Source organism: Gorilla gorilla, chromosome 13, assembly GCF_029281585.2.
Source record: "Gorilla gorilla gorilla isolate KB3781 chromosome 13, NHGRI_mGorGor1-v2.1_pri, whole genome shotgun sequence".
Lineage (NCBI taxonomy): Eukaryota > Metazoa > Chordata > Mammalia > Primates > Hominidae > Gorilla > Gorilla gorilla.
Window position 1 is genome coordinate 49,663,571 of NC_073237.2, and position 15,148 is coordinate 49,678,718.

Genomic DNA, 15,148 nt, shown 5'->3' on the forward strand with positions numbered 1-15,148 from the left:
TTGTGAGTTAATTAAGCAGAGTCAGTTGTATAAATGGTGAATGGGGGAGAGTTAAATGGAAGATGGAGGAGAGTTTGTTTAAAAAGCTCAGCAAGGAAGAGTAGAAGCTCTTGATACCCAACTGTTACTACCCTGTAATTTTGCTTCAGCTTATGTGAGGATCATATCTCATTCATCTGTATTATCCCAGGATCTAGATATTCCCAGGATGAAGCATAATCTTAGATCCTCAGTACATGCTTGATTGACTGAATGCTTCCCTTTTTTTGCCTTGGCTGCCAGGAAGCTCAGAGGTAAATTGAATGCTTAAGTGCAATAATAAAAAAAAATCTTGCTTTATGTGTGGCAGAATTATAATTGTCCTAAATTTAAAAAAAAATTAATTCAGTTTGATCTTGAGATGTTTACATTGAGCTGTGTAATAATATATTTTATTTGCTTATTTCCTGGTTGTAAATGTGTTCCTTAAAGAAGTCTAATGAGTGATTTCAGATAAGCTAGATGTTACTGTACACATTTATCTCTCCCTGCAAAACAACTATGTTCATCATAAATATATGTCCAGGCAAAACGTTAATACAAGTAATATATTAGGGCAGACAACTAGTGTATTAGAGTAGGCCACCTTCTCATTGGCTCAGCACAACACAACTTTACAGTGACATAGGAGAGCTCTGTTCCACATAGTCATCTAGGGACTCTTTATATCTAGACATTCCCTTATTCTGAAGGCCTTAGAGTCACTCAAGAAGTGAGATATGGAAGAAAATTAGGGGATGTCATGCACTAGGTGTGAAGGTTGTGTACCTCTCTTGTACACATTCCAGTGGCTGAATCACAGTCGCATGCCACATTAAGAGAGGCTGGGCAATAGAAATTTTAGCTTTGCACCCAGGAAGAAAGGAAATAAAGTTGGCCAGTGCGTTGCCAGACTCTGCTGCAATTGACATGTGATTATTTTCTAAAAGGATTTTTGAAAACCTATACCAAGTAGACACATTATCCTATTAACATTTTCAGTTCAAATTTTTTCTTCTTTGTTTCTTCTTACAAAGTGGTGTTTTGTCATTGTACAGTTTTGTTTTGTTTTGTTTACTTAACATGACTTTTTTCAGGTTGCTGCATAACTTTGTAGCCATAATTGTTTATCTCTAAACAAGACTATACTAAAGAGTTAGATTTAATCACAACCTTAAAATTGAGCATTTGGTTGTTTCCATTTGGGAGCTATTATAAATAACATTAAGCTTCCCAATTGCTGTGTTGCTGTGTTTTCTGATTTGCGCAGTGGCAGAAATGATGTTGAGATCTTTCAGATAAGTTTAGGAGGACATTGTCTATATTTGACTCTAACCTACACTCTGCCCTTACAGTGCTGAAAACTTGCATCAAGGCAAGAGCTGGTTGCTCTTCCTCCCCTCAGGTCCATTTCCTGCTCCTGGTGAAACCTCTCGTGGGTGCTTTGTGTTTCCCCCACCTAATTCATTCTTCTTACTTCCTTGATGTATTCATCTTGCTTCTGTCTGTAGCATCTGTGGCTAAGGTTTTGATTTAAATTTAGAATGGTCTTTGATTCTACGTAGGACTGAAGTTGCATAGCATTTTGAGATAAAAGCATAGTATATGAAAAGACCAATTTAGTAATCTGAAATAGCGTTTTCCAATCATGGCACCATTGACATTTTGGGATGGAGGATTCTTTGTTGCAGGTGACTCCCTTGTGCATTGTAAAATGTTTAGCAGCATCCCAGGTCTCTGAATCTAGAAGCCAGTAGCAACTCCCAGTTATGACAACCAAAAATGTCTCCAGACATTGCCAAATGTCCCTTGGGGAGCAAAATTGCCTGTTGTTGAGAACCACTGGTTAAAATTGTACCACTTTGATGGTTTATTTGTATTTCTTATTTCTTCATGAGACTGAATATCTTTAAAAAAATTTTTTGGCCACTGTGTTTTTAAGTTCAGAAATAGCTTGGCATTTACATCACGTGTTTTTCTTTTTGGATATTCACCCTTTTAGTATTAGTTCACAAGAGCTCCCTAGGTATTAAAGACAGGGAACAAAATAATGCAGTGTTTAAGAGCTTGTGCTCTGGGCTCAGATGGCTTGCGTATGAATTCTCACTCAATGTTTTATTAATTTTGTAACCACAAGCAGGTAAGTTAGCATTTCTATACCTTAGCTTCCTCATTTATAATTTGGGTATATGATATGACAATACCTCACAAGATTAGTGTGAAGGTGTAAGGGTCTTTAGTTCTGTACCTGACACAGAGTAGAAGCTCTATATCTGAGATATGATCACTTGGTAATGGACCTCAGGTGAACAAAATTCAATTATGATCCCTAGCTTGTGAAACTGCATCATTGGTCCATGTGTGACCCACTTCTACCTTCCTCAGTCATACATTTAAAAAAAATAGTGGTGAATTATGCACAACACAAAATGTACCATCTTAACCATTTTTAAGTGTACCAGTTCATAGTGTTAAATATATTCATGTTGTTGTCCATCCAATCTCCAGAATTTTTTCATCTCAGAAAACTTAAAGTCTATACCCATTAAATAATGACTCCTCATTTCCCCCTCCCTGGCAACCATTGTCCTATGTTCTGTCTCTTTGAGTTTTGCTACTCTAGGTACTTCATGTAAGTGGAATCATATAGTATATATCTTTTCATGACTGGCTTATTTCACTTAGCATAATGTCCTCAAGGTTCATGCATGTTGTAGCATGTGCCAGGACTCCCTTCCCTTTTAAGGCTGAATGGTATTACAGTGTATGTATATGCCACATTTTGTTTATCCACTCATCTGTTGAGAGGCACTTGAGTTGTTTGCATCTCTTGGCTATTGTGAATAATCCTGATATGAATATGGTTGTATAAATATACATTTAAAAAATATATCATGAACATTTGTGCAACTACCACACAATTGAAGGACTGGAATATTAATAATAGACATCTTCCTACATTCTCCAGAAAAAAATACCATTCTAAATTTTGTATTTCTTCTTACTTTTATCATTTTCTCAGCTTGCTCATATAACTAATGAATGTTAATAAACTACATCTGTGTTGTTCCATGTAGCTGTAGTTCATTCATTTGACTACTGCATGAAATTCAGTTGTGTGAATAGAACACAGTTTGTGTATACATTCACTTTTTGAAAAGGCATTTGGGTTGCATGTAATGCTTTCAATTACAGACAGTACTGCAATGACCATTTGGGTGCATGTCTCCAAGGGTAGCAGGGCAAGTGTTTCTTTCAAGTACATAGCTGGGGTGGAATTGCTGGGTCAAGGCATACGTGAACATTCGACTCTTTACAAAATAATGCCAAATCTTGTACCAATTTACACTCTTTCCAAAATTGTATGCAAGACTCTCTTGAGCTATGTCTTCAATACTTTGTACAGTCAGGCTTCTACATCCTTGCCAATCAAAAAGTTATGAGATGATAATTTATCATATTTGTATTTCCATAATTACTAATGAGCTTGAGCATTTAAAAATATCTTTACTGGCCACGTGAATTTCTTCTTCTGTGAAATATCTGCTCATGCCCTTTGTTTAATTATTTTTATTCATAATAGTTATATAAACCTTTCTATGTCATATTAATTTTGATTTTTGCACAGTTTCGGCCTTTGTCTTCTGCCTTTGCCTTGGACATAATGTATTTTTTGATGTGATTATTGACCATAACCTCTTATGTCATGTAGGTGATATTGTCATCCTTACAAAACCACTCGTGGTGTCTAAAGGTGATAGAGGTTTCTTAACAACCACCACTCTCCTGGCTGTGGACGGAACAGACAAGCCTGAGGAACTGCTCTATGTCATCACCTCCCCTCCACGATATGGCCAGATCGAATATGTTCACTATCCTGGAGTTCCCATTACAAACTTCAGCCAAATGGATATAGCAGGGCAGACAGTTTGCTATGTACACAAGAGCAAGGTGACTGTCTCCAGTGACAGATTCAGGTGAGCCCCATGGAAACTTTTCAAACCCCTTCTTTGGATTAATACTTACAGAAAAGGAGATCTCTTAATGTGCTTCACTATAGTAACCATTTCACAAAATACATGTATCTTATAACATCACGCTGTATACCTTAAATATATAGAATGAAATTTGTTTTTTAAAAAAAGGAAAGAAAAGGAGAAAAAAATGAGTCATTTTTCAGTTCTGGTGCAGCTGTGTTTTTCTTTTACTGTCTTGTTGTATGTAAGGTGAAGCCACACAATTAAAATGACAGCAGCAAAGCAAGAAATTAGGGCCTGTTATTGAAAAATAAACACAGTAAACAGATCTTTATGCAAGTTCTGCTACGAGGAGAAATGTGAAAAGCTGAGGCTCCCAGCTAAAGATAGATCTGGAAAAGTCATTTCCCTCTTTTTGGAGTATGTTTTTCTGTCTGACGAAAAGGCATTTATTAGTAAACATTTGGCATAAGCAGACACTGCCTTTTGACACATTGTGTTCTGGTAACTGTATCATAAATCATGTTGTCATAAAGTAGATCATATTTCCCCATAGAAACAATGTTGTAATTGGGGGCTGCGCACCTGTTCCAGAATTCTGTATCAAATAAATCATTGGAATGAATAACAATCTGGTGAAAAGGCAAAGATACAACATTAATGAAAATCTACATTCATTTAAAATATGGAAATTTGTTTCAAGTCACATAAAGCAAGAGCCAACTCCAGAAGATCTATAATCTCGCAGCTCTCAAAGCTGGCTGATCCTGAGGTCCTGGAGAGAAACACAGATCCCCAGGCCGGGCATGAGAACTGGGAGATGTTGGACTTTGAACGAACCATTATATACAATCCAGTTTTGAGTTCTGTCAATTCAGAAGGAGGCCTGGAGAGCGCTGGTTTGTCTATTGTACACCCACACTTTTGGCTCCTGATGCAATTTTCACCACGTCACAATACAGTCTTCTAAAGAGCACTATAAAATAACATAAATGGAGCATACTCCTATATTATTCAATGGGTTCCCATAAACTATCAAGTATCACTGTCACACCTATGTTCGAATATCACTGTCCTCTATCTTACTTTTACCTATCTAAATTCAATATATCTGCTCTGATAAACACTGGTTAAATGTCAATAAAGAGGATGCTGCTCACCTTTTTAGCATTAAAATGATTTTTGAAAGCTGATTTGGATAATCCAACAAAACAAAACAAAAAATCCCAGAAAGCTGGAACGAATATCTTATTTTTTTTCTCTTGATAAGTGTCCCTTAACAAGCAGGTAATCATTTAATTGATCAATATTTTAACTAGTTCAGTCTTTGAGTGTTGCCAGGCATTCACTAAAATGTGAGATGTGGGGATTCCTTTTCAAGCTGGCTCTTTTGTTTGAGAGATGGAGTAGTGAAGTTAAGATACAGGCTTGGGGGCAAGAACTGCCTGAGTGACTCACAACTCTGTGACAATCATCAGGTTACACAACCTCCTGTGCTCTTATTTCCTCTTCTTTGAAATGGAATGATGCTCGTAGCACCTGCCTCACAAGGTTGCGGGAGGTTTATATGAGCTTATGCATGTAAAGTATTAGTAGAACAACACCTGGCACATAGGAAGAACTAAGTAAGTGTTAGCTACTACTCTTATTGTCATTGTTGTTGTTGTCATTATATTCTTTCCTTGACGACCTTCTTCCAATCTTTACAACACCAAGTATGATCTTGAAGGAGGAAAGGACTTACCAAGAGGAGCAATGATTGTTCTTTTTTTCCTGTTTGCTTATGGAGGCTGGGTGCTTCTTGGCTTAATACATTTGTATCAGATCCAGGGCTTTTAATTTTACATGCATTTCTGGAACTTCTAGCTTCTTTCCTTTCCTGCTTCCCTCTGTCAATGCCCACAGGACAGTCTGCTGAAGACATTAGTGACTGTCTTGAAGAAACCAGTGACCTTGCTGGAGAACACAGGACTGAATGCATAAAGATGTTCAGAAATGAAGGTTAGATATTAATCGAATGGTGAGAATAAAGAACAAAACCTCCGTATGAAAGGATTGGCAATACTGTAAAAATTTCCTAATTTGCATCTAGAGAAAGTCTTATTAGATGGCATTTTAGAAATCATTTATCCCAGGAATTTCTACATTTCTAGATCCTCAGATAATTGCCAGAGAGAACTACAAAATGCAAATTCTTGGGCCTTACCCCAGAGAGGCAACTTTGGTAAGTCCAGTCTCAGGCCCAGAAATCTGTATTTTTGAAAGATATCTTCAGGTAATTCTGATGCAGTCAGGACTAGCCATCAATAGTCTGGTCTAGTCTGTTGTTCTGAATTGTTCTGAGGAGCCTCAAGAATTTATGGAAGTTGAGGCTGGGGCAGTGGCTCACGCCTGTAATCCCAGCACTTTAGGAGGACGAGGCAGGTGGATCACCTGAGGTCAGGAGTTCGAGACCAGCCTGGCCAACATGGCGAAACCCCGTCTCTACTAAAAATACAAAAAATTAGTTGGGAGTGGTGACGGGCACCTGTAATCCTAGCTACTTAGGAGGCTGTGGCAGGAGAATTGCTTGAGCCCGGGAGGCAGAAGTTGCAGTGAGCCACGATGGTGTCACTACACTCCAGCCTGGGCAACGAGAGCGAAACTCCATCTCAAAAAAAAGAATGTATAGAAGCCTTTTTAGGGCCTCCCAGAGATTGAGATTCTGGGGCCTTCAGCCCAATGTACTGATGGAACTTAGGTGTGTGTGTTGTGTGTGAGTGTGTGTGGGTGTTCATACTAAAAACAGTACTATAAATACTATAAATATAAGAAAACAAATTTTTTATGCTTGCTAGTATTCAGTTTTTAGTAGTTAAAAGGTTTCCCTTTAAATACATTGATTCAAGTTAAAAATTGAATTGATAGAAAACTAGTAAATAATAAGAGTACACATAGTACAGGCATATGGCAAAAATATGGTTTCAATTACTCAAGATTAGGAAACAAGGTTTTAGGGAGAAAATAAACAATAAAGGCTGAAAAGCATTGATTTGGTGCAATCCCTTATTTACACATAGGAAAGCTAGCATTGCCTGAACACCTGCAATGCACCAGAGAATGTCCTGGACTCTTTTTTATATGTTATTTTTCTTAAGCCTTATGACACCACCTTGCGAGAGATGCAATAGTGTTCCCATTGTACACATGAGAAAACCAAGGTTCCAAGAGGCAAAGGAAGTCACCTAAACTGACATAACTGAGTATCACTGCTGAATTTGGGGCTCAGAGCTCATTTCCAGTAGAAGGTTCTTTCCATTATACCTCGTTGTACCAAAAATTTGTGGAGAATATGCATTTGTGTGAAGGAACCTCCTCAATGTGTCATTCTGATATTTGGCCAGCAGTTTTACATATTTATAATGGAAGAGCCTAGCGTCTGCCCAAGACCCAAATTTTAATCTTGTCATTTCACTAACCCAATCACGGACTGCTATGTTGTTTGTCAAGTGGCGCTAAACCAAAGCTGAAAGCCTGTTTTAATGAAAGTGTGATCATGGTGCTTTTTAAAAATTAAATATATGCAACCAATCTAATCACCTAAATTTATGTTGCTTGCTGTTAAATTTGGCAAGGAATTTGGCTGGGTAGAAGAGATAAATTCTGTGGCAGAGGATTTTCCCCCTTCCCTTTTTAATGTAAGCTATGGCAGCATTAATTAAATGGGGGAGTTTAATAGTCAGATTTTACCTTCTGCAAAAATATTTTGTGAATCATAAATTTCTCCTGCATTGTTTGGTGCTGCTGGCCTGGAAGAAAGATTTGGCAGCATGTTCTAGGACAGATGACACCGAGTGATTAGCAAGCTGACTTCAGCTGCTGGCAGCCGGGTACTAAAAGAACATGCTAATGTCCTCCATTTTGACATGCCGGCTGGACTTTTTTTTTTTTTTTTTTTTCTGAGGAGCTGGCGCTATTTATGATTCCATTTTTATCTCTTAAATGCCATGACAGATGGCAGCTTCTTCAGCCAACTCTATTGCCAGGCAATGCAGAAAGCTTGAAAGCATCGTGGTAATGGTGAAATCAGACCAGGCAGGCACCCCAGTCAAATCTGAGAGTTATTCCCCAAATTTCATGAGAGCAGTGGTCATCTTGGCTGCATCTCTTCTCAGGGGGATGTAACAAGGGAAATTAAACAAAATGGACCCACAGAAGGAGCTGCTACCACCAACTTCTTCACCTCAGAATGGATACCAACATAGCAATGGCTTTATGGTTTTAAACATTGAGAATGTATTTGGAGGATTTCGGGGAGGGGGTATTTGGAAGACCATCTGATCGATCAGCTTTTCCAGACATGAACAGCACTGACCTTTTTTCACTTGTTCTGCTAGCTTTATTTAGACTGGGAACTCAACCATAACCATTCATTCTGTCCCTCTCTCTGATGATGTCTCTCTGCCCGTGAGTAGTTTGCACTGTTACTTGTGAAAGTGGAATGATGTTATTTGATCCAGTCATGTTTAGAAATTGCATCATTTTCACCCCTGGCCTATTAGCTTTAGGTCAGCACTGACAGCTGCTTTGGTGTCCCAGATAGGAGAGCTGGCCTCAGAAAACATATTTCTTACTCTTCTGTGGTCTGTGGCCCGCGTGCCCTCACTCCCATCTGTCTGATGGCAGGCTGCCTGTTTCCAACGTGGGCAGATCACGATCATCCAGCAGGGAGGGGTTTGAGATGGACAGCGTGGATCATAAGACAACTTCGGTGACCTCACAGAGGCCATGCACGCATCGAGTAGATGTGGCCATCCTGAGATGAGCTTTGAGGACCCCGTCAGGCATTCTTGCAATTCAGTCTCCAGGGAGGAAAGTCAGAATTAGATATTCAAGATGGCCGCCTCTGATGGAGTCCCTGGCACTCACTCAAGCTTGCATTTGGGTTTGTTGCTCCTGGTTCCATCTCTCCCCTTCTTTCTTCTTCCTTCTCTGCTGATATTTGACATACTTTAATAGTGCACAATGTCTATAGCTCTACAATTAATGCTAATGCTAAAAATACACGTCCTTTGGCTTATATTTGCACTAAGGTACCAATGGCTGATTTAACACTCGCCACAGAGCACACTTGATACAGGGATCTGGTAAGGAACAGAGAGCCAGTTTAATGTGAAACAGGGTAGAATGAGAGGTGTGAAACATATTTCTGGAGGAGGAAAATGGGAAAAAGGGAACTTGGAGGCACTGAGGGAGCACCTAGCCTCCTTCTTATTTTATTGTGGGTCAGATGATAGGAGCTGGGGGGAATATGAAAAAGTAACAGAAAAACAATAGAATAAAGGCATAACTCTGTTCTCAGGCTCTGCCTGAGAAATAAAGCATAATTTTATACCTAAAAATGTATATCAATTTACTTTTGAAACTGTGAAGGTGACTAAGTAAAAAGTTTGAAGAACAGACATATTTTCCTAGGTTCCTTTATTTTCTTTTTTAAAATTATTTTTCTTTTTTTTAAGATGAGCTTTTGCCATGTTGCCCAGGCTGGTCTCAAACTCCTGAGCTCGAGCGCTCCACCCACCCCAGCCTCCCAGAGTGTCCAAGCTATAGGCGTGAGCTACCGCGCCTGACTTCCTTTCCTTCCCTTCCCTTCCCTTCCCTTCCCTTCCCTTCCCTTCCCTTCCCTTCCCTTCCCTTCCCTTCCCTTCCCTTCCCTTCCCTTCCCTTCCCTTCCCTTCCCTTCCCTTCCCTTCCCTTCCCTTCCCTTCCCTTCCCTTCCCTTCCCTTCCCTTCCCTTCCCTTCCCTTCCCTTCCCTTCCCTTCCCTTCCCTCTCCTCCCCTCCCTCCCCTCCCTCCTCCCTCTCACCCCCCTCCCTCCCCTCCCTTCCCTCCCTTTCCTTTCCTCTTTTTTTTTTTTTTTTTTTTGAGACAGGTTCTCTGCCTGTTGCCCAGGCTGGAGTGCGGTGGCACGTTCATGGCTCACTGTAGCCTCAACCTCCCAGGATCAAGTGATCCTTCCACCTCAGCCTCCCTAGTAGCTGGGGCTACAGGCACGCACCACACCCAGCTAAATTTTGTATTTTTTGTAGAGAAAGGGTTTTGCCATGTTACCCAGGCTGATATTGAACTCCTGGACTCAAGCCATCTGCCCGCCTTGGCTAACCAAGGTACTGGGTTTACAGGTGTGAGCCACTGCACTGGCCTCTTTTATTTTTTTAATAAATAATTGATTTTTATAAATGCCTCATGATCCAGTAATGAAATTGCCCAATTTGTTAAAAATATACTTATCAAAGGTTTAATTTTATGAAAGGAAAACTGATTGGTTTGTTTTAAGAAAATTATGTGATTTTGCTCAATCTATAATTCTAAAGGTAACTGAATACCTTTATTCAAAGTGTAAAAAATGCTGCTGTGGGAGAAATGTATGAGGTTTCATTCTTTACAAGTCAAGGTGTGTGAAATGTCAAAATTTACTTTATTTGTTGTATTTCACTTAGCAATTTTAACTTTTTGGACATAGATTTCTTTTCCTTTGCATCAAATCAGATATATTTTCCTTGTCAACAGTCTTATTAACTAGATAATTAGAAAACTAAAAAACTTCAGCATAGCCTTCAAAGCAATATCAGTACTCAGCCAAACTCATCTCTTTTTACTTTTTGTCTAACTGCCCTCCCCGAGTCCGTGGTCGCAGGCAGGCTGGTTGACTCATTGCTCTCACACTATCTAGTTTCAGGTTTCTTCATGCTCAAAAGGATCAATGCTCAAACCCTGAAGGACAAGACACATTTCACAAAGAATAAAGGGATTGTTAGTCAAATCTGCCAGATTTGTAAAATAAATATAAATGCCATACCTTCTCTAGTTAAAAAAGAACTTCCAAAGAAAATATACAATTTATATATGTATATAAAATTTATACATAAAAATGTTATGTATAGTTTATACGTTCTACAAAAGCATTAGTTTTAGAGGTTTTTGTATCGGTGGAATGGAAGAGTGCATCCTCTACGAATATTTCCAGCAACTATGGTACATGGAGAAAAGCTAACAAGACACAACTCTGTGATTATTTCTAAGTACATTTCTTTGGTGTACAGTGAATTTGTCAGTCCCATTGGATAGTAATGATTTCCTTACTTTTTGGAGTTTTAATATTGTGCCTTGTTTGCATAATTTCATGATACTCTTAATCTTATTGAAATAAAAATTACATATTGTAATGCTACAAAGATCATTTAAATCAGTGTTATTGTGAAATGGGCTTCAGTAGGTAGAATGTGATTTCATGATCAATAGAATCAAAAGCACATTAAGGTATCACAAACCTAAGACTGTAAGAAAGATTTTGCTTGTCTCGAATGTGTATCATTTCAGCTTTCTTTTTATAGTTTTGCAATGGTGCTCAGGCACCACAACTCTTTTGTGGTGGATTGCTAAACCAGAATTTGTTTTAAACTCTGCAAGAGTAGTGGGTGCAGGGATTAAAAGACCTGCATTCTAGTCTCAGCTTCATCTCCTACCTGCCCTTATGATCTCCCACCAACTTTGTGAACCTTTCTTTGAAGCAGGAAAATAATCCTTGTGTAGCATAACTCTCATCTGTCTTATAAGGGGAGAAAGTGCAGAAGCACATGTAAACCATAAGAGATTAGAGCCTCCCGTAATGTTTTAGAGTTGGGTGGTACTTAATGATCTTCTGGTCCATCCCCTTCATTTTTCAGAGCCGTGGAAATGAGGCCTGGAAGGGGAAGATGATTTAAGTGAGATTACATGTCTGAGAAATGTGATCTGCTATTAAGAAATTTACCATAAAAACATATGAGTAGAATGAATTAGCTAAATTCAACCCATTTAGCACTTTATTGTATTGGCCTCCCAGTTATCAGACTTACAACTTTAGTCTATTACACACCAATGAAGAAAAAAAAAAATGAAAAATTATAAATAAATAAAGGGGGTATACTCTTCAAATTTATATGATGAGTCTCATTGGATGTGAAATTTTTATTTGGGTCAAGGAACCACATTAAGCACTGATGAGCCTGAGAAATATGATTGTCAGAATTTCCCTGTTCCATCACATGGGTCTATCGTTAATGTTGTTGGGAAGATATTCTTGGGTGTAGAATGGTCCATTTATGCATTACTCTAGTGACTGGTTTAATGATAGGGATTCTTCTGCAAGATCTGCCCTTGATTTTTCATTTGAGTCACAACACGACAATACCCTTTAGTAAAGGTGTGTATTGTTATCATTTCATTCCAGTAGATGGTGACACAAGAATCCATGCTGAAGGCTGCCTTGCCTCTCTTTACCAGATTCATCATCAGCAATGGACTGCGGACCGAGCACGGGGTGTTTGAGATCACACTGGAGACTGTGGACAGAGCCCTGCCTGTGGTAACCAGGAACAAGGGGTTGAGACTGGCCCAAGGGGCCGTGGGCCTGCTTTCCCCTGACCTCCTTCAGCTGACCGACCCTGATACACCTGCGGAGAACCTCACCTTCCTCTTGGTTCAGCTCCCCCAGCATGGCCAGCTCTACCTGTGGGGGACAGGGCTACTTCAACACAATTTCACCCAGCAGGATGTGCACAGCAGGAATGTGGCCTATCGGCACTCAGGAGGGGACTCCCAGACTGACTGCTTTACTTTCATGGCCACAGATGGGACAAACCAAGGCTTTATTGTGAATGGGAGAGTGTGGGAAGAACCTGTTTTATTCACCATTCAGGCAAGTATGAAAAACACAGTTCATTTGCCAGAGATGTGAAAACAGTGACATCGAGAACTTTTTTTTTTTTTTTTTTTTTGAGAGGGAGTCTCTCTCTGTCATCCAGGCTGCAGTGCAGTGGCGTGATCTTGGCTCACTTCAATCTCCACCTCCTGGGCTCAAGCGATTCTCCTGCCTCAGCCTCCTGAGTAGCTGGGCCTATAGTCATGTGCCACCATGCCCAGCTAACTTTTTTGCATTTTTAGTAGAGACGCGGTTTCACCATGTCAGTCAGGCTGGTCGTGAACTCCTGACTTCAAATGATCCACCTGCCTCGGCCTCCCAAAGTGCTGGGATTACAGTCGTGAGCTATCACGCCTGGCCAAGAACTATTTTTTAATTTCTTTTCCTCTTTCATTCAAGTACAGATTATGCATCTACAGCAAAACAGCAATATTAATATGAATGAAAGAGATATGGTCCCCTCACAGGTGCTAATGACTGACCGTGAGTGTTGATGGTAGCACAGAAAGAAGCAAAAGCCATGGGCTTTGGAGTCAGACAGACCTAGGTTTGAATTTCTGCTTTGCAATGTATTAGCCGTCTGACCTTAAAGAGTTCTTTAACTCTTCTGAATCTACTTTTCCTTCTTTGAAAAACATGCCTACAGCATTGTGGTGAGAATTCAGTAGGATTAGGTATCCAAAGCAGTAGTATATGGCCTGAAACATATTTGATGTTGAAACTTACAAGGCAGCATCTTTACACTATTACACATGTAATAATGATGAGGGTAATAATAGCAGCAATTGCAGTTCCTTTAGTGTTAACTGCAAGCCAGACCCACTCCACATAAATCTTATTTGATTCTCATAAAACTCATATGAAGCAAGTTTTGTTATTTACGTTTTATAGATGAGGGTACAAGTTCAGGAGTTAAATAATTTGATCAAATACACACAAAGGCCTCAGGTCTTTCTGATCCCAAATTCTGTGTCCTTTCTATGACACTACACTGCCACATTTGTTGACTATTACAAGGATTCCTGGAGGGCATAATGTGTTTTTCTTTTTTAAGTCAAAACACGTCAAGTATATTCTGGCTCTCAAACCCTTGAATCTATTCTCCTTGGAAGTAGTTCACCCTCTTCTACACACTCTCACCAAACACAAAATAGATAAAATTTATCTCTCACTTCAGAATACTTTCTGACTAGTAAAATAGTTACATTTTTCCTTGCTCTGAGAGAGAGAGAGAGAGAGAGAGAGAGAGAGATTTATTTTAGGAAATTGGCTCATTGGCTCATGCAATTTTAGGGCCTGGCATGTCCGAAATACACAGGGCACATTGGCAGGCTACAAATTTCAGCAGGAGTTAACGTTGCAATCTTTAGCCCAAAGGCAGTCTGTAGGCAACATTCCTTCCTTTTTGGGGGGCTTCAGTCTTTTCTCTTAAGGCCTACAATTGATTGGTTGAAGCCCACTTGCATTATGGAGGGTGATCTCTTTACTCAACATGTACTGATGTAAACGTTAATCCCATCTAATACACACCCTGCAAAGTTGACACATAAAATGAAGCCTCACAGACTCTTATCTATGAGGGAAGTCTTGAGATCATAGAGTGGGTGCTGGTTGAGTCCTTGGCAGTCAGGAGGTCCAAAAAATGCAAAGAAATGATAATGCACTGGGAGAAGAAGGAAGATATTGACATCGTGAACACAGTAAGAAGCACTTTGTATTAAAATTATTGTTTTTATTTTTATCGTATGTTTTAATTGATCTTAGTCACTTTCCCTTTTCAGTCTGTTAGTGTCTTTTTTTTATTCCTAACTCCCCTAACCTAGGTTGAGACCTGTCTGTGTGCTGTCCAACCAGGGATACTTTTCTGGGTCTCTTTGGCTGCAAATTTATACGAATTCTAAATTCTGAGTGCAGATGTTAGAGTTCCTTCCTACACTCCATAGCACAGATGGAAAAGAGGATGGAGACTGGGGAAAGTACCAGAACTTGAATCAGGTCTCTCCCAACACCAACACTCATCTTAAAGAGCATGGCTATTGTAAGAGAGTTATCTATTGGAAGTTGTGGAATTTACTGATAGGAAAATGTTGGACATATATTGTAAAGTTTCTTTTTTTTGTCGAAAGTATAAGGCTTTCCTTGCAAAAAAAAAAAAATCATTATGTGTAAAAACCCCACAAGGTAAGCTTCAAACTTCCTCCCATAATTCCCCAGAACCCTCAGTCTCTTTGAGCAGAGAAGTCAAGAGGCTTTAGAAAGTGACTGACCCCACCAGCAGTGTAGGAGAGATGACACTCAGTGTCTTGCCTTCAAGAGCTTTTTCTGCCAAGACAATATGGATGTTGATCACCGTTGAGTGATAAACTGGCCCAAATAAGTCTCCCAACTATGGGTAAACTATTCTTCTGGTGGTACCTGAGTAATTGAGGGC

The 15,148-nt window shown here is 39.5% G+C and overlaps 1 protein-coding gene across 3 annotated transcripts in view; it reads left to right on the plus strand.

Annotated features, from left to right (window-relative positions):
• The window catches only part of FREM1 (FRAS1 related extracellular matrix 1), a 257,613-nt gene that overhangs the window by 203,387 nt on the left and 39,078 nt on the right, over positions 1-15,148 (plus strand). For all 3 annotated transcript variants that reach the window (XM_063696367.1, XM_055350801.2, XM_055350804.2), the window contains 2 exons: positions 3,731-3,995; positions 12,300-12,714. In XM_063696367.1, coding sequence (XP_063552437.1) covers positions 3,731-3,995; positions 12,300-12,714 — 680 coding nt within the window. The remainder of the gene's footprint in view (positions 1-3,730; positions 3,996-12,299; positions 12,715-15,148) is intronic.